Here is a 21,135-nt window from a genome sequence, read left to right as displayed (position 1 = left end):
ATGAGTCTTCACTGTGGAAGATAGTAGCAGTATGGTGGAAAGTTGCAGTTGTCAGGGGGGCATGAAGTGTGTGAAGTTACCATCACTAGAGAGACAGATCTTGGGAAACGGTAATATCTGAAGGTACATAAGTCACCTGGACCAAATGGTGCACACTCCAGAGTTTTCTGAAAAAGGTGGCTGAAGAAATTGTGGAGTTATTAGTAGTTATCTTTCAAGAATCACCAGATTCTGAAATGATTCTGGAAGACTGGAAAATTGCAAATGTCACTCTGCCTTTCAAGAAAGGAGAGAGACAGAAGAAAGGAAATTAAAAGATAATTAATCTGACGTCAGTGGTTGGGAAGATGTTGGAGTTGATTGTTAAGGATGTGGTTTCTGGGTACTTAGAGGCACATGATAAAATAAGCCATAGTCAGGATGGTTTCCTCAAGGGAAATCTTGCCTGACAAAGAATTCTTGGAATTCTTTGAAGAAATAACAAGCAGGATAGACAAAGGAGAATCAGTTGATGTTGTATACTTGGATTTTCAGAACGTCTTTGTCAAGGTGCCACACATGATGCTGCTTAACAAGCTATGAGCCTATTGTATTAAAGGAAAGATTCCAGCATTAATAAAGCAGTGGCTGATTAGCAGGAGGCAAACAGTGATTGGCTGTCAGTGACTAGTGGTGTTCCACAGGGGTTAGTGTTGGGGCTGATTCTTTTTACATTATATGTCAATGATTTGAATGATGGAATGGATTGCTTTGTTGCAAAGTTTGCAGACAATCTAAAAGATAGGTGGAGGGGCAGGTAGTTTTGAGGAATTAGAGAGTCTACAGAAGGACTTAGACAGATTAGGAGAATGGGCAAAGAAGTGGCAAATGGAATACAGTGTCAGAAAGTGTATGATCATGTGCTTTGGTAGAAGAAATGAAAGGTTGACTCCGAACGCTATTAGATTTGGGAGTCCTTGAGCAGTATTCCCTAAAGGTTAATTAGCAGGTTCATTCTGTGGTAAGGAAGTCAAATGCAATGTTAGCATTCATTTCATTTCAAGAGAACTAGAATATAAAAACAAGGATGTAATGATGAGAGTTTATAAAGCACTGGTGAAGCCTCACTTGAAGTACTGTGAATAGTTTTGGGCTCCTTATCTTAGAAAGGATGTGCTGAAACTGAAGAGTGTTCAAAGGAGGTTTACAAAAATGACTCCAGGATTAAATGGCTTATCATATGAAGACCGATTGATGGCTCTGGCCCTGTATTCACTGGAATTCAGAAGAATGATGGGTGTCCTCATTGAAACCTAGCGAATGGTGATAGGCCTTGATAGAGTGGATGTGGAGAGGATGATTCCTATGGTGGGAGTGTCTAAGACTAGAGGACACAGCCTCAGAATTGAGGGGCGTCCTTTTAGAATGGAGATGAGGAAGAATTTCTTTAGCTAGAGAGTAGTGAATCTGTGTAATTCATTATCACATGCAGCTGCAGAGGCAGAGGTTGATTGATTCATAATTGGTTAGGGCACAAAGGGATACAGCAGGAAGGCAGGAAACTGGGGATGACAGAGAAATGGATCAACCATGATGAAATGGCAGAGCAGACTCAATGGGCCAAATTCTGCCCCTAAATCCTATGGTCTCATGTTGGTGAGTATTAGGTGCAGTCTGGTTGCCTCACTATAGTGAGGATGAAATTAAACTACAAAGGGTGCAGAAAAGATTCAGAAGGATGTTACGGGCATTGGGCAGCTTGAGTTATAAGGAGAGACCAGACAGGCTTTCTCCCAGGTGCACAGGAGGGTGAAGAATTAACTTCGAGCCAGAAGCACAGGTAAGGTGAATGGTCACAGTCATTTTCCCAGGGCAGGGTTGAAAAGAGGTTTAAAAAGAACCTGGGGGCAAGATATTCACCTGATGGATGGTGAGTACATGGAATGAGTTGCCAGAGGAAGTTGTGGAAATGAATACAATTACCGTAGATTCCGGACTACAGAGCGCACCTGATTAAAAGCCGCTGGCTCTAATTTTAGAAATAAAATCAATTTTTTAATTGTAAAGGCCGCACCGGATTTTCGGCCGCAGGTGTCCCACGTTGTAATATGAGATATTTACACAGAAAGATATTACACGTGAGGATTTTTTAACTTTTAATTAAATCCATATGGTAACAAACAAATATATATTGCAAATGCTTTTTTTCGAACCGTGCCTGTAATACGGCTACTTTTAAATATACATACGTATCGGTAACACAAATTACGTTGCATATACTTTTTTACTGAACAGCACGAACAACATTCCAATATCTCCTAGCGACTGGTAAAAATATATATACTGCAGCCTACCAGGAAAAGTTATTGATCGCCTTTAACTTATAAGCAGCGTTTTCGCTCGGGTCTGATGAGCTCGCGTAATGCGATCGGGTCTAATCGGGTCTGATGTGCTCGGGTCTGATGAGCTCACATAACGCGATCGGGTCTAATCGGGTCTGATGCGCTCGGGTCTGACGCGCTCGGGTCTGATGAGCTCGCGTAACGCGATCGGGTCTAATCGGGTCTAATGTGCTCGGGTCTGATGAGCTCGCGTAACGCGATCGGGTCTAATCGGGTCTGATGCGCTCGGGTCTGATGAGCTCGCGTAACGCGATCGCGTCTAATCGGGTCTGATGCGCTCGGGTCTGATGAGCTCGTGTAACGCGATCGGGTCTAATCGGGTCTGATACGCTCGGGTCTGATGCGCTCGCGTAATGCCCCCACCTTCCCGTATATATCCCACAAGACGCGGCGAAACCGGGTGTGACGTCATAGCATCCCGGGATGTAGTACAGAAAACAAATATACTTAAAACACTTCTAACTTTAACTAACAAATGAATTACTAAGCGAAAATATAAACTAAGTAACTGCCATAAAGGCAGCACAATGCTTTTCTTCGAGTGTTTTCCATGTTGATGAGGGTGAGTACAAATGACTGATTTACAATAATTTAATTGTGAAAGTGCGCTTGATTTATCGTACAATTTCATTGGACCTCTGTGAACTACTCATCAATTTTATTGGTCTACTGTTACGTGGCAAAATGTTTACGAGGCGGCATGAAAAAAAACCATGTATTAGCCGCTCTGGATTAAAGGCCGCAGAGTTCAAAGCTGTTCAAAATGTGGGAAAAAAGTAGCGGCTTATAATCCGGAATCTACGGTACAATGTTTAAAGGATGCTGGACAGAAACATCAATAGGGAAAGTTTAGAGAGGGCTATGGGCCAAACAAAGGAAATGGGACTAGTATGGATGAGTTGAACCAAAGGACTGGTTTCTACACTGTATAACTTTATCAGTTTATTCAAGTTAAAAGTCATGTAACAAAAATATATTTTAAAACAGGATATTTACCTTCTCAAAATCAGGTGGTGGATTTTTCCCTCTGCACAAATTAGACAGTGCCCAGACAGCATTTCTTGTCATTGTGAGTCTGTTAGATTTTATCAATAACCTAGAAAGAGAAATAAAACACACAACACAGGAGCTTGCAGCTATTATAATAATAGATTACTATAATGGCTTGTTGTAAACAAGAATGTATTCACGTTTCAGATGCACAAAGTTTCTCAAATGCACAAAGTTTCGTCATAAAATAGTCCCACCCACATTCATTCAAACATTTTAGTGTGTTCTTAACCCCTTTCCATAAATTCTAATACAGCTCAAATCCTTGCCAAGCAAAAGAAAATCAAATTTACGACTGTTAATGCATAAACAATTGGATTATAAATTACAATTCAATATTTATACTGTACATTTTGCTATGAAACTCATTGACCTGAAGAGAACCAACTTCACTTTTCCCTGTCTAAGTGGTAAATAAATTAATTGTGAAAAGCTGTGACAAATACAACTACTTACTGTAACAAAGGTGAAAGGGTGCCACAGTGAAGTACAAAGTCCCTGCATACTGCACTATCACCAGCAATGTTTCCCAAGGCCCACACTGCCTACGAGACAAATACAAACTTTAAACCATTAGCTATACATACGTTTTATTAAATATCAGTCACATTTGAGAAAGCAGAACATTGGCCAGTTGTCTTATTGTAAATATAAAGAATTGAAAGAAATGTCTAAAACCGACCAATATTCCACCAGTTTCTGGGTTCCACAATTTGGGAAGATTATCAAGGCATCAGAGCATAAAAGAAAATTTCAGGAATGTTAGGACTTCATTTAAGTGAAAAGACAAGAGGACCCAGAATTAAAAACAGAAAATGCAGGAAATACTCAACAGGCCGGGTAGCATCAGTGGAAAGTGAAATGAAGAAATGTTTCAGGAAAAGTACAAACACAATCAGTCTGGTTGGTGCAGAAATGGATAGAACTAAGGGAATATCTAGAACAGAATGGAAGCTAAGGTCTTGGGGGTGATCTGAGCTGCCTAGTTAACAGATTCATGAAGAGACAGAGAAAATAAAGAAAGGTGCATCCTAAAGCTGTGAAATTCAGGACAAACTTTTGTTGAGAGCTGGAACCAGAAGGATAATTTAATTTTATCTATTCATTTAAGGGATGTGGCCTTAGAAGGCATGGTCACATCTCATTGTCCAGGTGTGCATTCTTATGCCCCCTATTTAAGAAAGGATACACTGACATTGGAGAGGGTTCAGAGGAGGTTCACGAGAATGATTCAGGGAATGAAAGGCTGATCATACAAGGAGTTACTGGTGGCTCTGGGCTTGTACTTGCTGGAGTTTAGATATTGAAATCTATTAAATGTTGAAAGGCCTAGATAGAGTGGATGTAGAGAGGATGTTTTCTATAATGGGGGGAGTCTAGGACCAGAGGGCACAGAGACTCAGAATAGAGGGAAGGCGATAAGGAGGAATTTCTTTGGCTAGAGGGTGGTGAATCTTTGGAATTCATTGCCCCAGGTGGCTGTGGGGGCCAAGTCATTGGGTATATTTGAGGCACAAATTGATATCTTCTTGATTAATCAAGGTGTGAAAGGTTACAGGGAGAAAAGGGGAGAATGGGGTTGAAATGGATCAACCATAATGAAATGGTGGGCAGACTTGATGGCCAAATGGCCTAACTTTGCTCCTACATTTTATGGTCTTATTCAGGCAAACAGGATCAGTGTAAATAGGGAAACAGATCATAATGGGCCAAGGGTCAAATGTCAGTGCTATACATCTCTGAATCTACAACTCCATAGACCAAACTGACTAACACTTTCTAGCAATAACAAAATAACCCACAGCAAGGAGCAATAGTCAAAAAGATTGGCCATAAGAGATCCAATAGCAAATTTCAAAAAGAAAACAGACATATATGCTTCAAAAGGAAAATGAAAGTCAATAGAAACAACTATCCGTGCAGCACTTTCAAAGAGCTGTCATGGACACTGACAAAAAATAGTGTTTGGTGTTGCAGTATAAAACTTCAATTATAATGGAATGTGGCATCTTACCTGTTCTTGAACATCTTCAAACTCAGAGTTTAGTAGCTCAATAAAAATAGGAACAGCACCAGCCTCTATGACCACTTTTGTCTGGAGAGATGTACCTGAAGCTATATTTGTCAAAGCCCAGGCTGCTTCAAACTTGAAAAAAAAGAGAAGTGTAAGGTAACATTTGGAATTTAACATTAGCTAAACCTGAGTTATCTATACAGATTTTGAGCTGCAGCTGTCCTAGCAAAACAGCCTGTACGAGTATTAACCTTCAACAGTATTAATCTGCAAATCAAAGCACATTGCATGACTTACCTCCAGCTTCGAAAGCAATTCTGTAGAGAGAATAGAACTGCACACACTATGCTCAAATATCCACATTAGTAAACTCAAAATGAGGGTCTTCTAATTACAAAGTAAACTGTGTCAGTTCAGGCACGTTCAATTCTTCCCATTACTCCTCCCCATCCCATTCCAACCCTATCCAGGGAGACATAGCAGCCCCCTTCTTAAAAAGAAATTTACCAGTCATGGAACTGGAATGAATTTTCACAAAATCACAAATTCAAAAAAACAAATCAAAGACCCTTTTTTATATATATAAAATATATGAGGGGTGATTGATAAGTTTGTGGCCTAAGGTAGGAGTCAAGTTTAGAAAACCTAGCACATTGATTTTTCCTACATTTACACATTTAGTCCAGCAATTGTGGAGCATACAGATCCCTTCTTTGTAGAAGTAGGCATCTTGGACCTCCAGAAGTGGTTCACAGCATGGGGTGATTGATAATTTTGTGGCCTAAGGTAGAAGGAGATGAGTTATTAACTTCAAACTTTCTGCATTTTCACTCAAAGAGTTGAACTGCACATGCACGTAACAAGAGCTGTATAACTCATCTCCTACTACCCTAGGCCACGAACTTATCAATCACCCCCGGAGGTCCAAGACACTCTCGTTACAGGCACGTGCAGTTCAACTCTTTGAGTGATAATGCAGAAAGTTTGAAGTTAATAACTCAAACAACACACACAAAATGCTGGTGGAACACAGCAGGCCAGGCAGCATCTATAAGGATTTGTCTATCCACGGCCTCCTCTACTGTCAAGATGAAGCCATACTCAGGTTGGAGGAACAACACCTTATATACTGGCTGGGTAGCCTCCAACCTGATGGCATGAACATTGACTTCTCTAACTTCTGTTAATGCCCCTCCTCCCCTCCTTACCCCATCCCTGACATATTCAGTTGTTTGTTTGTTTGTTTTTCTCTCTCTGCCCATCACTCTGCCTGTTCTCCATCTCCCTCTGGTGCTTCCCCCCTCCGCCTTTCTTTCTCCCGAGGCCTCCCGTCCCATGATCCTTTCCCTTCTCCAGCTTTGTATCACTTTCGCCAATCAACTTTCCAGCTCTTAGCTTCATCCCACCCCCTCTGGTTGTCTCCTATCATTTCGCATTTCCCCCTCCCCCACTACTTTCAAATCTCTTACTATCTTTCCTTTCAGTTAGTCCTGACGAAGGGTCTCGGCCCAAAACATCGACAGTGCTTCCTTATAGATGCTGCCTAGCCTGTTGTGTTCCACCAGCATTTTGTGTGTGTTGTTTGAATTTCCAGCATCTGTAGATTTCCTCATGTTTGCAAGTTAATAACTCATCTCCTTCTACCTTAGGCCATGAACTTATCAATCACCCCTGCTGTGGACCACTTCTACAAAGAAGGGATCCATATGCTCCACGACCACTGGACGAAGTATGTACATGCAGGAGGGGACTATGTTGAAAAATAAATGCACTAGGTTTTCTAAAATTGATTCCTTCTACTTTAGGCAACGAACTTATCAATCACCCCTTGTAGTTTCAAAGTTACCCAGACCTGAATACAATAAATGCACAAAGCCTGAACGTGCATCTTGGTTGGCATGGACAAGTATGGGCTGAAGGACCTCTTTTCACACTTGCAACTCTGTGACTTGCATGTCAGAAGGAAAATGTCAAGACAATTATGGGGGATTTTAATATGAAAGTGGACTGGGAAAGTCAAGAAGGTACTGGATCTCAGGAGAGGGAGTTTGTAGAATGTTTTGTATTGGGTGCTGTGTAATGAACCTGAGGCGATTAGGGAGCTACAGGCAATGGAACCCATGGGAAGTAGTGATCATAATATGATTGAGTTCAGTTTCAAATTTGAAAAGGAGAAGCTGGTATCAGGTGTATTGATATTTCAGTGGAACAAAGGAAATTACAGTGGTATGAGAGAGGAACTGGTCCAAGTTGATTGGAAAAGTAAGCTCGATAGAGGGACGGTAGAGCAGAATTGGATGAAATTCCTACAAGAAATAATGAAAGTGCAGGAAAAATATATTCCAAGAAAATGGGTAACATGGATGTTAGTGACATGGGTAGACATAGGACCAATTGAAAATAATGCTGGAGAAATTATAATGGATAAGAAAGAGATGGCAGAAGAACTAAATGAGTATTTTGCATCAGTCTTCAAAGTGGAAGACATTAGCAACATACCTGATTGCCAGAGGTCTCAGGGAATAGAATTAGGTACAGTCAAGATTACTAGAGAGAAAGTGCTTGGGAAGCTAAATGGATTAAGGATAGATGAGTCTCCTGGACCAGATGAGGTGCACCCACAGGTTCTGAAGGGGACGGCTTTGGAGATTGTGGAGGCATTGGAAATGATCTTCCGGGAATCAACAGACTCTGGTGTGGTTCCAGAGGACTGGAAGGTCACAAATGTAGTTCCGCTGTTTAAGAAAGGAGGGAGGCAGCAGAAAGAAAATTACAGACCTATTAGTCTGACATCGGTAGTTGGAAAGTTATTGGAGTCAATCCTCAAGGACGAGGTCATGAAATACCTCGAGGTGCATGACAAGATAGGACCAAGCCAGCATGGTTTCATGAAGGGAAGATACTACCTCACCAACCTATTGGAATTTATTGAGGTAATCTCAAATAAGATTGACAAAGGAGAGGCTGCGGATGTTGTGTATTTGGATTTTCAAAAGGCCTCCGATAAGGTTCCGCATAAGGGGCTGCTTAATAAGGTGAGAGCCCATTGAATTACAGGAAAGATACTGGAATGGGTGGGGCAAAGGGTGGGAATAAAGGGATCCTATTCTGGTTGGTTGCCAGTTACTAGTGGCGTTCCACAGGGTTCGGTGTTGGGGCCGCTTCTTTTTACACTGTATATCGATGATTTAGATTATGGATTAAATGGTTTGTGGCTAAGTTTGCGGATGACACCAAGATAGGTGGAAGAGCAGGAAGTGTTGAAGAAATGGAAAGGTTGCAGAGAGACTTGGTCAGTTTGGGAGAGTGGGCAAAGAAATGGCAGATACAACGTTGAGAAATGTACGGTTGTACATTTTGGAAATAGAAATAATTGGGCAGATTATTATTAAGATGGGGAGAAAATTCAAAAATTGGAAGTGCAAAGGGACTTGGGGGTCCTCGTGCAGGATACCCTAAAGCTTAATCACCAGGTTGGATCGGCAGTAAGGAAAGCGAATGTTATGTTGGCATTCATTTCAAGAGGAATAGTGTGTAAGAGTAAGGAGGTGTTGATGAGGCTCTATGGGGCACTGGTAAGACCTCATTTGGAATACTGTGTGCAGTTTTGGGCCTCTTATCTTAGAAGGGACGTACTGATGTTGGAGAGAGTTCAGAGAAGATTTACGAGGATGATTCCTGGAATGCAGGGGCTAACATATGAGGAGCATTTGTCGGCTCTTGGACTGTATTCATTAGAGTATAGAAGAATGAGAGGGGATCTCATAGAAACATTTCAAATGTTGAAAGGGTTGGACAGAGTAGATGTGGAAAGGCTGTTTCTCTTGGTGGGTCAGTCCAGGACAGGAGGCCACAGTTTTAGAATTAGAGGGTACCCATTTAAAACAGAGATGAGGAGAAATTCTTTTAGCCAGAGGGTCATGGATTTATGGAATTCGTTGCCACATACAGCTGTGGAGGCCCGATCATTGAGGGTGTTTAAGGAGATTGATAGGTATCTAATTAGTCAGGATATCAAGGGATATGGGGAAAAAACCAGAAATTGGAACTAGATGGGAGAATAGTTTAGCTCATGGTGAAGTGGCAGAGCAGACTCGACGGGCCAAGTGGCCTACTTCTGCTCCTTTGTCTTGTCTCTATGACAGAGTGTCTGTAATTCGAGGGTATATGTTTGGGGTAAGAGGGCAAAGGGATCTGAAGTTGAATGGAATCTGAGATGTATTGTCTGATCAGTGGTGGTGAGATGAAATCTCACATTTAGGAATAATCCAATAAGTACTTGAATCGCTAAGGCACAGACGCTACAGGCATGCTGGTAGATGGCACTAGCATGTACAAAGAACCAAAGGATTTGCTTTTGTGCCATGTGAATCTACATTTTGTTTAAGCTAGAGAACATTTCTTCTGCCTCTTTCTATCATTCAAATTAATTCACTAAATATGTTTATGTAGAAACTCAAGTCAAGGTTTTAAACAATAATTTTACAATTCTTGGCTCTTACTAAATTAAGTGGCAGCTTTGAACTCTCAAGGCTATTCTACAATTTGCATAAAATGCTAGGGATCTCAGCAGTTCAGGCAGGATCAATGAAGGCCCTTCATCATGATTGTATGAAGGGTGGCAGGCCAAGATATCAACTGTTCACTTCCCTCTATAGATGCTGCCTGACCTGATTAGTTCCCCAGGTCATTCAAGATTTCCAGCATCTGAGAATCCCATGTGTCTCTGTTCTACAATTCAAATGCACAATTAATAATCTGCATTACCCAACTTTGGGCAGTGAAGTATATTAAACTGAGCAATAAGACACTTTCCCTCTTACCACTGACTGAGCATCAAATATCTTGTGAAATCAAGTGTGGGATTATAAATTTTACCTGTAGTGTGTAATTGTCATTTCTTTTCAAAAATTCTACAAATCTTTCCACAACACCAGATGTGTTGATTACTTCATCAATGGGGGGATTTGGCTCTAGAAAGAAAACACAAGATTGAATGAAATATTAAATGTGTCTCGTGTCTCTTGCCCATGTATTAACTTGCAATGGTGAACAAGATTAAGATAAATCTGAAGGCATACAAGGAATAATGAAAAACCAGAAAAAGAGAAGACCCCACTGGGGACAATGTGTGCACCGAGTCAGATGGCATAGGTGAGCTCCTAAATGAACACTTCTCACTGACATCCACAAAGGAAAATGACTTTGCCCTTGTGGATTCAGCAAAGGAGAAGGTGAAATTCCAGTGGAAGTCTTGATAAATAACAAAGAGGTACCTGATTTCTTAGCGAGCACAAAAGTGGATAAATCCTCAGGGCTGGATGAGATTTCCCCCAGGTTGCTATAGAGGGCAAGGAAAGAAATTGTCGGGTCTCTGACTGATATTTTTAAATCTTCATTGGCCACAATGAATGGAGGACTGCAAATAATATCTTTCTTTTCAAGAAGGGCCATAGGGAAAAGCCTGACAATTACAGATCTGTAAGGCTTACATTAGTTGTAGGGAAATTAATAGAAAACATTTCTGAGTGCATGGATTAAAGACCACATTGAAAGGCAAAAGCTAATCAGATTGCCAGCATGGTTTTGACAAAGGAAGATGCTGTCTGATCAACTTGAGTATATTTTTAAACACAGGAGATTCTACAGATGTTGGAAATCCTGAGCAATGGATACAAAATGTTGTAAGTCACACAGCATCTATGGGGAGGAATAAACAGTCAGCATTTTGGGCTGAGACCCTCCATCAGGACTAGAAAGGAAGGAGGATGAGCCAGAAAAAGAACTGGAGGGGGATGAGGTGGGAAAGAGTACAAGCTGGCAGGTAAGAGGTGAAATCATTTAGGAGGGAATGTGGATGAAGTAAGAAGTTGGGAGATGATAAGTGGAAGAAATCTGATAAGACAGTGGATGATTCCCCTGCTTACATGTTGGTCCTTGGTCCCCTCTATTACTATGATGAGGTCATACTTAAGCCAGAGGTGCAACCCTTGATATTCAGTCTGGGTAACCTCCAATCAAATGGCATAAACATTTATATCTCATACTTCCAGTAATTTCTCCCCCTTCATCCTTCTCTCTTTTTCCATTCCCCATTCTGCTTCTCCTCTCACCCCTTCCTTCTACTCACCTGTCCATGACCTCCCTCTGGTGACCCTCCTCCCTCTCTTTCTTCCTTGGGTCACTGTCCTCTCCTATCAGATTCCTCCTTCTTCAGCCCTTCATCTCTTCTACCTATCACCTCCCAGCGTATTACTTCATCCACCCCTCCTCCAAATACACACCTTCCCCTTCATTTAGTCTCACATATCATATGTTATCTTGTACTCCTTCCTGTCCCCCACCTTCTTATTCAGGATTCTTCCCCCTTCCTTTCCAGTCCTGATGAAGGGCCTTAGCCCCAAACTGTTTATTTCCCTCTACAGATGCTGCCTGACCTGCTGAGTTCCTCCAGCATTGTGTGTGTGTTGCTCAGGATTTCCAGCATCTGCAGACTCTCTTGTGTTTATGCACACAATACTCCAAATTAGGCCTCTCCAATGTCTGATACAACTTCAACATAACATCCCAACTCCTGTACTCAATACTTTGATTTAGGAAGGCCAATGTACTAAAAACTCTGTTTACAACCCTATCTACCTGTGGCACTACTTTAAATCTCCTTATTGCTTTCCATTGGAGAAGTATCCAGGCATATTCACTTCACAATCTTTGTCACTTTAAATCAAGTTTCTATTGTGCCCGTTTGTTTCTCTATCTGTACCAAGTGTGATCTCTCTTCCTGCACATGATACACATCTCTCCATTCCCCACATATTCATATGCCAATCCAAAAGCCTCCTGGACGCTACTGTTGTATTTGCTTCTACAACCACCCCTAGCAGCATGTTCTAGGCACCAACTCTCAGTGTAAAAAATCTTACTCTACACATCACCTTTGAACTCTCCTCTGTCACCTTAAAGCTATGCCCTCCAGTATTTGACACTTCTACCCTGGGAAAAAGATTCGTGCCATCTACCATGTTGATGTTGTCTCATAATTTGATAAACTCTATGAGGCCTTCCCTGAGCCTGACACTCATAGTCATAATCATAGAGTCATAGAAGAGTACAGCTTCAGCCCATCTAGTCCATACCAAAACAATTTAAACTGCCTACTCCCATCAACTTGCACTGGGACCTTAGCTTTCCATACCCCTACTATCCATGTACCTATTCAAACTTCTTTTAAACGATTAAATCAAGCTCACATGCACCACACGTTGGCAGCTCGTTCCACAGTCTCACTTCTTCTGAGTGAAGAAATTTCCCTCATGCCCCCCTTAAATTTTACACCTTTAACCCTTAATCCATGACCTGCAGTTGTAGTCCGATCCAATCCTAGTGGAAAAAGCTTGCTTGCATTTACCCTATCTATACCCCTCACAATTTTATATACCTCTATCAAATCTCCTCTCAACCTTCTACATTCCAAGGAATAAAGTCTTAACCTACTTAATCTTTCCATATAACATAGGTCCTCCAGACCCAGCATCATCCTTCTAAATATTCTCTGTATTCTTTCAATCATATTTACAGGAAGGTGACCAAAACTGCACACAATACTCCAAATTAGGCCTCATCAACGTCTTACACAACTTCAACATAATATCTCATATCTAATACAAAATACTTTGATTTATGAAGGTCAATGTGCTAAAAGCTTTCTTTATGACCCCCATCTACCTGTGACACTACTTTCAATGAATTATAGACCTGTATTCCCAGATCCTTTTGTTCTACCATACTCCCTAGTGCCCTACCAATCACTGTGTAAGACCTACCCTAGTTGGTCCTAACCAAGTGTAACTGCATACTTGTCTGCATTAAATTCCGTATGTCATTTTCAGCCCATTTTTCCAACTGGTTCAGATCCTACTGCAAGCCTCAATTGTCCACTACACACCCAATCTTGGTGTCAACCACAAATTTACTAATCCATTTAACCAAATTATCATCCAGATCATTGATATAGATGACAAACGACAACTGACCAAGCACAGATTCCTGCAGTACTCCGCTAGTCACAGGTGTCCAGTCAGAGGCAACAATTTACTACCACTCTCTGGCTTCTCCCACAAAGCCAATGTCTAATCCAATCTACTACTTTATATTGATTGCCAAGTGACTGGACCTTCTTGATCAACCTCTCATGCGGGACCTTGTCAAATGCTTTGCTAAAGACTATGTAGGCAACATCCACTACCTTGCCTTCATCAATTTTCCTGGTAACTTTCTTGAAAAAAATTATAAGATTGGTTAGACGTGACCTACCAAGCATGAAGCCATGCTGACTATCCTGAATCAGTCCATGTCTATCCAAATACTTACATATTCATTCCCTTAGAATACCTTCCAATAACTTTCCCTCTACCGATGTCAGGCTCAGTGGCCTATAATTCTGATCTTCCAGAGGACCAATTTTGTCCCTTGCAATCCTTTTGCTCTTAACATATCTACAGAATGCCTTAGGATTCTCCTTCAACTTGTCTGCTAAAGCAACCTCATGTGCTCTTTGAGCCCTCCTGACCTCTTTCTTAGGTGTATTTCTGTATTTCTCACACTCCATAAGCAGCTCATTTGTTTCTACCTCCCAATACCTGCAATGCAACTCATTACAATTACAGGACAACATCACCTGACTGTGCAGGTGATGTCTCCCTCCCTAATGCGCTGAATAACTTCTATGCCCTGTTTGAGGCGGAAAATGACGTGGCGGCGAGGAAGTTCACCCCTCCTACAAATGACCAGGTGCTGTGTCTCACCGTGGCCAACGTGAGAAGAACCCTGTGCAGGGTCAACCCACGGAAGGCTGCTGGACCAGATAACATCCCTGATAGTGCTCAGAGGATGTGCAGACCAGCTAGCAGATGTTCTCAATGACATCTTCAACATCTCCCTGAGCAGCGCCACCGTTCCAAAGTGCTTCAAGGCTGCCACCATCGTCCTCGTACTGAAGAAGTCTTCAGTGTCCTGCCTAAATGACTACCGTCCCGTTGCACCTACATCCATCATCATGAAGTGTTTCGAGAGGCTCGCCATGAGGCATATCAAGACCCTGCTGCCCCCCTCACTGGATCCCCTGCAGTTTGCATACCGTCCCAACCGCTCAAAAGATGACGCCATTGCCAGCACCCTGCACCTGGACAAAAAAGAGACATATGTTCGGATGCTGTTCATAGACTTCAGTTCAGCACTCAATACAATCATCCTTCAAAAACTTATTGGAAAGCTGAGCCTACTGGGCCTGAACACCTCCCTCTGCAAATGAGACCTCAGTCAGTCCGGATCGGGAGCAGCATCTCCAACACCATCACACTGAGCACGGGGGCTCCCCAGGGCTGCATGCTCAGTCCACTGCTGTTCACTCTGCTGACCCACGACTGTACTGCAACACACAGCTCGAACCATATCATCAAGTTCGCCGATGACATGACTGTGGTGGGTGTCATCAGCAAGAACGACGAGTCAACTTACAGAGAGGAGATGCAGCGGCTAACGGACTGGTGCAGAGTCAACAACCTGTCTCTTAATGTGAACAAAAGAGATTGTTGTTGACTTCAGGAGGGCACTGAGCGACCACTCCCCGCTGAACATCGATGGCTCCTCGCTACAGATAATTAAGAGTGCCAAATTTCTAATCTTCCTCTTGACTAGGGTTTTTTTTTTCTTTTTTTTCTTCTTTTCGGTCCCTTGCTTTCAGCTCCCTTTTTCTTTTTTTTTTGGTAGTAGGCATTATTATCCTCTGTTACTAAGTGTATTCACAGTCTGGGAGTTTGACTGTCCTGACTTATACTCTCTATATTGTGTGGTGGTTGGTCTGGAGTTGTTGTTGTTTTTTTCTTGTGTTGTGGGGATTGGGGAGGACACTAAGCTCACTTGTCTTTAATTTAGGTGCTTTTTTGTTAAATTCTCTTCGTTTGTAGCATATTGTTATTGTATGCTTAATCTTGCACTGTATGAATGCTCCCCACTGGGATTTGGGGCTTTTAATTTTGTAAAATGTTTTGAAAAACTAATAAAAAAAAATTTTTTAAAAAAAAGAGTGCCAAATTTCTTGGTGTTCATCTGACGGAGAATCTCACCTGGTCCCTCAACACCAGCTCCATAGCAAAGAAAGCCCAGCAGCGTCTCTACTTTCTGCAAAGGCTGAGGGAAGTCCATCTCCCACCCCCCATCCTCATCACATTCTACAGGGGTTGTACTGAGAGCATCCTGAGCAGCTGCATCACTGCCTGGTTCAGAAATTGCACCATCTCGGATCACAAGACCCTGCAGCGGATAGTGAGGTCAGCTGAGAAGATCATCGGGCCTCTCTTCCCGCCATCACGGACACTTACACTACACACTGCATCCGCAAAGGAAACAGCATTATGAAGGACCCCATGCATCCCTCATACAATCTCTTCTCCCTCCTGCTGTCTGCAAAAAGACTCCGAAGCATTCGGGCTCTCACAACCAGACTATGTAACAGTTTCTTCCCCCAAGCTATCAGACTCCTCAATACCTGAAGCCTGGACTGACACCTTGCCCTATTGTCCTGTTTATTATTTATAATAATGCCTGCACTGTCTTTGTGCACTTTATGCAGTCCTGTGTAGGTCCGTAGCCTAGTGTAGTATTTTTTCTTCGTTTTTTTTACGTAGTTCAGTCTAGTTTTTGTACTGTGTCATGTAACACCATGGTCCTGAAAAATGATGTCTCATTTTTACTATGTACAGTACCAGCAGTTATGGTCGAAATGACAATAAAAGTGACTTGACTTGACTTAATCAGGGCCTCAGTATCTCTTGAAAGCCAAGGTTCCCCACACCTGCTATCTTTACTTCTCATTCTGCCAAGCACATACAAACCATTGTACTCTTAAAATTTTGCTTTTGAAGGCATCTCGCTTATCAAGTAGACCTTTGCCAGAAAACAGCCTGTCCCAATCCACAATTACCAGACAGCTCTTTTCAGATACCATCAAAACTGGCCTTTCTCCAATTTAGAATCTCGACCCACGGACCAAACCTATCTTTTTTCATATTTACTTTGAAACTATGGGCATTGTGATCATAAGATGCAAATGTTTCCCTCCTCAAACTTCTGTCACTTGCCCTGTCTCATTCCCTAATAGCAGTTCAAGTATCACACATTCTTTCGTTGGGACTTCTACATACTGACCGAGGAAACTTTCCTGAACATATTTGACAGACTCTATCCCATCTGGTCCTTTTGCAGTCTTGGAATCCCAGTCAATATGTGGAAAGTTAAATTCACCTACTATGCAGCCTTATGTTTCTTGCAACAGATTGCGATCACTCCACAGCACAAACCTTCTCCCCCTTCCCTTCTGAGTCAGAGCTGGACTCAATGCTGACCGCAGCTTTCCTCTGCTTGCTCACCCCTCCTGATGGTATCCAAAGTGATACACTTGTTGAGGGGGATGGCCACAGGAGCACTATTAGTCCGTGAGCCAGGACCCCAAATTTGGGCCACCAGTACCAATCTGGGGGGAATAATTCTTATAGTGATTTTTAGCAAGGTATATACCCCTAGTGCTAGAAAATACATGATAGCATTGCAGCGGTGGAAGCTTTCTTGCACGGGACAATATTGATACACTTGAGGACACTCTCACTGGAAAGGGTACATCACATAGAGTCAATGGCATAGTGATACAGGCCAATGTCTATGGACCACATCTGCCAAGAGCTGTGCTTCCATACATCGAGAAACTGAAGCAGAGATCAGCCACCATTGAGGACCAAGAACTGGAAGTATATGCAGCAGGTGCGTGTGTGGGCCCACAGCCTCTCCCAACCAGGGAACACTGTGTCCAGGAAACCAAGGAAGCTGCTCTTCTTGCCTGCAAGAAGAACCTGGTGTGGACACTTGCAAGGCAAATAGATCCAGAGAATCAGACAATCCCAAGCTGGACTGGTTTTAATATCAGCACCAGGAACCAAGAACCAATCTCACAAGATATTGTTGGGTATCTGCCAACCATCAATTCACCAGCCAGAGTTGACCACAGTATTTGAAATCCTGAACCAATCAGAGCTAATCAGGAAGGAACTTCATCTAGAAACAATTGTGGTAATCATGGATCAAGCACTCTGTGCAAAAGCCACTGAAGTCTGGAAGCACAAAGAGCGCTTCTCCAACATTCTTCTCGGGATGGGAACATTCCATACCACATGTAATGCCTGAACTATCCTAGGAAAGCGATTTCGGGATGCTGCTCTAAAGGACGTATGCAAAGAGGCTGGAATTGTCGCAGAGGGGTCCACCAATGGAGTCCTTGATGGTAAAAACTACAATCGTGCTGTCAGGGTCCACAAGTACACCTACGAAGCACTGATGGGACTCACATGGGCAGAGTTCACACCGTGGGTTGAGGAGAACGTTCCAGAGAGGAGTGGGATGATCAAATCATTCTTAGACCATGTGAACGACATGGCCAGTGACTTGAACCAATAGAATTTGAACAATCTGCTGCAAAGTCCACTCTTAGCTGAGCTGATGACCCTGTGAACAGACTTTCTGGAACACCTCCGTCACAACAATGGAAAGCTATCCGCATTCTGGATATCATACATTGACATGGTAGAGAACATAGTACTTGGGCTTCTGCGCGCCTCTCATGAGGGGGACTGGGAGTTGTACCTCCATGTTATAAGAACCATGATCCCATGGTGCTTTTGCCTATGATAAGATGAATTATGCCAGGTACCTGTCCCCTTACTTTGCTCAGATGATGAACCTCCCAGAGAAGAATCCTTCTGTGTATGAGGCCTTCAAGACAGGCCAATTCTCAGTGCAGCTGTCAAGTAACAACCCCTTTGGGCAGATCCCTGTGGACCAGGCTACTGAAGCCACAGTGAACAAAGACACACAGACTCCTGGAGGCACATCACGGTTCAGCTTGAATGCTGGAGCTACCAAGCATTACTACATAACAGCTGAGCACCGCAGTGCATTCCTGGGACAGTTAAGGGAGATGGTGCAAGGCAACAAATCAGAGCTTTGTCTTGTGGAGCTACAGCGGCCAAGAATGCAGAAAGATGAGGAAGCAGTTTTAGCAGTGGTTAGCCTCACACATGAATGGGTCAATCCATTTGCAGAGAAGTGGGACCTCATTAGCATCTCTACAGCAAAAGCAGCCCCCAAGGACATTGTCTCTGACCTGATGAAGGTATAAGAGATTGGTGAGCAATGCTATGCAATTTTGAAGGATGAGAGACAAGAGGAAGACCCACCAGCAAAGAAATTCCATGACCCAATGAAAACCAACAAGCTAAAAACATTCAGTGATATGTGTAAGAAGAGAGAAGTGAAATCAAATGGGAGGGCAATCATCTTGAAAGCAGACAGGTCTTTGTTTGAACGCATCATAGTGATGGCACGAGGGCGCAGTCTACGTATGGAGGATATCCTCTCTCACGCCTTTGGATCACTGCCCTGGGCCTTGTCCACACTAGAAGGATTGCTGAGAAAGACAAATAAAGCTACTTTAGCCACAACCTTGCAGAAAAATGTAGCAGTAGAAGAGCAACTTCCAGGAAACTCTGCTACAGTGGTTGATGGAGTGAACCTGGTCCAGAGTGAAAGGCAATCAAGTTACTTTCAGAAATGTTGCCACAACAATTCTGGGTATGGCACTGAGGGAAGGCAGTCAGAGTAGAAGAATAGATGTTGTGTTCAACACATACCAAGGAGAACTCTATCAAAACTAGTGAAAGATCACTACGGCGTGAAGAGACTGGTCATGAGTTGCAAGGTATCACAAGCACACAGATGGTGAGGCACTGGAGAAGCTTCCTGACCAAAGTCAGTAACAAAAATAGTCTCATTAGCTTCAAAGTCCATGAATGGAGGAAGACGGAGTACAGAGCAAAGATACAGGAGAAGATTCTGTATGCAACTGTGAATGACAAATGTTACAGAATCACATCTCAAGACAGTGAGGAGGTGTCAGCTTGTCAGTATCAACAAGAAGCAGACGGCTGCCTACTTCTCCATGCTGCCCATGCCACAAGAGAGGGTCACCAATCTGTAGTGATCTGCTCAGAAGACACAAATGTCTTTATCATGTCTTTAGCATTTTGTGACAAGATTGAGGCCCCATTGTTCCAGAAGTGTGGCACTAGAACCCGTACAAGGCTTGTAGACATCAGGAAGGTTGCTGCCACTGTTGGCATAGAGGTTTGTAGGGTTCTCATCGGGTTGCACGCATACACAGGATGTGACTGTAAGCATTTTTGCAAGCAAATTGGAAGTGCCCTAAATCTTCCAACCAGCAACAGGGAAACTCAGGACACATTCTTAGAGTTGGGTCAGGAGTGGGACCTCTCCCCAGAACTGATGGACAAACTGGAGGCATTTACATGTCTTCTGTATGCCCTAAAAACATCGACCATCAAGGTCAATGAGCTCAGGTATCACCTTTTCCGTGTCAAAAAAGGTGAAATCGAAAGACATCAACTTCCACCATGCAAGGACTGCTTAATAAAACATACACAGCGAGGCAACTACCAGGCTGGTATATGGAGAAGATGTTTGGAGAAGGACACACAAGTGCTAAGCCCTGTTGGCAGAGGATGGAAGATGGAGAGAGAAGAGGAAGCTGAACAGTTGGTGGTGCACTGGATGGAAGGCCAGCCAGCACCCGATGCCGTCCTGGATCTACTGGCCTGTAACTGTCCAAAAAAATGTTCACTCCCAAGATGTATGTGTGTTGCAAATGGTCTCAGGTGTACTGACATGTGTAGACTGGCAGACTTTGAGAACCAGGCATCCACCTCAGAGAAGGTGTGGAAGACTTGGAAAATTATGACTATTAATAGGAAAACAAAGTATGGAAAGCAGTCTTTGATTAAATATATTCATTTTACAACCAAATGGGACCTAAGTCATGGCCATGTGGAACCCCACATTTGAATTATTTTTCTGTAATTCTAAATGCTATGACAAAAGCTTAAGATTGTTTTGATTTGATACGACAATATGGAAAATATCATGACATTGATAAAACTCCAGAAATCTCTCCAAATGAGGTTTTTTACCTTTTGTGGGGTGGGGTAACATTTTCTGCTGCACTGATGTTAATATGGAATATATACAAAAAGTGATTACTTACTTGAATTCCTGAATAAATTCTCTACAAATTCATGTGATTATATGTGTCCTAGGGTTTTTATTGACTTTTCCAAAATACACAAGACGACAAATGTTTTTCTAAAAATGAAATGATTCACTTTACTGAAATTGGGCATTATACTGCGAGTGCCACCAATGACATAGTTTTCAATGTAGAATTTTATAACAACATTTGATGAAAAGTGCTTGAACTCAGCTATCATTGTGACAAATTTCAATGTTGAGCGGTCACTGATGACAAAATACCACTAGGTTGAATATATATGTTGTACTTTATATTGGTCACTTTTCAGAAATACTTATTTTAGGGTCATGTTATAAAATGCATGATAGCACACATAACGTTACCATTGGTGCAATGCTATCACATATTTTCTAACTCTAGAGATGTATACCTTGCCAAAAATCACTATGAGCATTATTCCCCTTAGATGGTACCGACCAACCCTACTGGCTCACGGACTACATACACTGGCTGTTTCACCCCTTTCCTCTTCCTGTCACCCA

General features: G+C 42.4%; 1 protein-coding gene across 5 annotated transcripts in view; it reads right to left on the bottom strand.

Annotated features, from left to right (window-relative positions):
• Positions 1 to 21,135, bottom strand: part of LOC140715778 (importin subunit alpha-7-like) — a 129,539-nt gene that overhangs the window by 58,813 nt on the left and 49,591 nt on the right. For all 5 annotated transcript variants that reach the window (XM_073028152.1, XM_073028154.1, XM_073028155.1 and 2 more), the window contains 4 exons: positions 10,324 to 10,418; positions 5,446 to 5,577; positions 3,888 to 3,976; positions 3,378 to 3,477 (listed from right to left, as the gene is read on the bottom strand). In XM_073028152.1, coding sequence (XP_072884253.1) covers positions 3,378 to 3,477; positions 3,888 to 3,976; positions 5,446 to 5,577; positions 10,324 to 10,418 — 416 coding nt within the window. The remainder of the gene's footprint in view (positions 1 to 3,377; positions 3,478 to 3,887; positions 3,977 to 5,445; positions 5,578 to 10,323; positions 10,419 to 21,135) is intronic.

Source organism: Hemitrygon akajei, chromosome 24 (assembly GCF_048418815.1).
Source record: "Hemitrygon akajei chromosome 24, sHemAka1.3, whole genome shotgun sequence".
NCBI classification, from domain to species: Eukaryota; Metazoa; Chordata; class Chondrichthyes; order Myliobatiformes; family Dasyatidae; genus Hemitrygon; species Hemitrygon akajei.
This window is presented reverse-complemented; position numbering and strand designations above follow the sequence as displayed.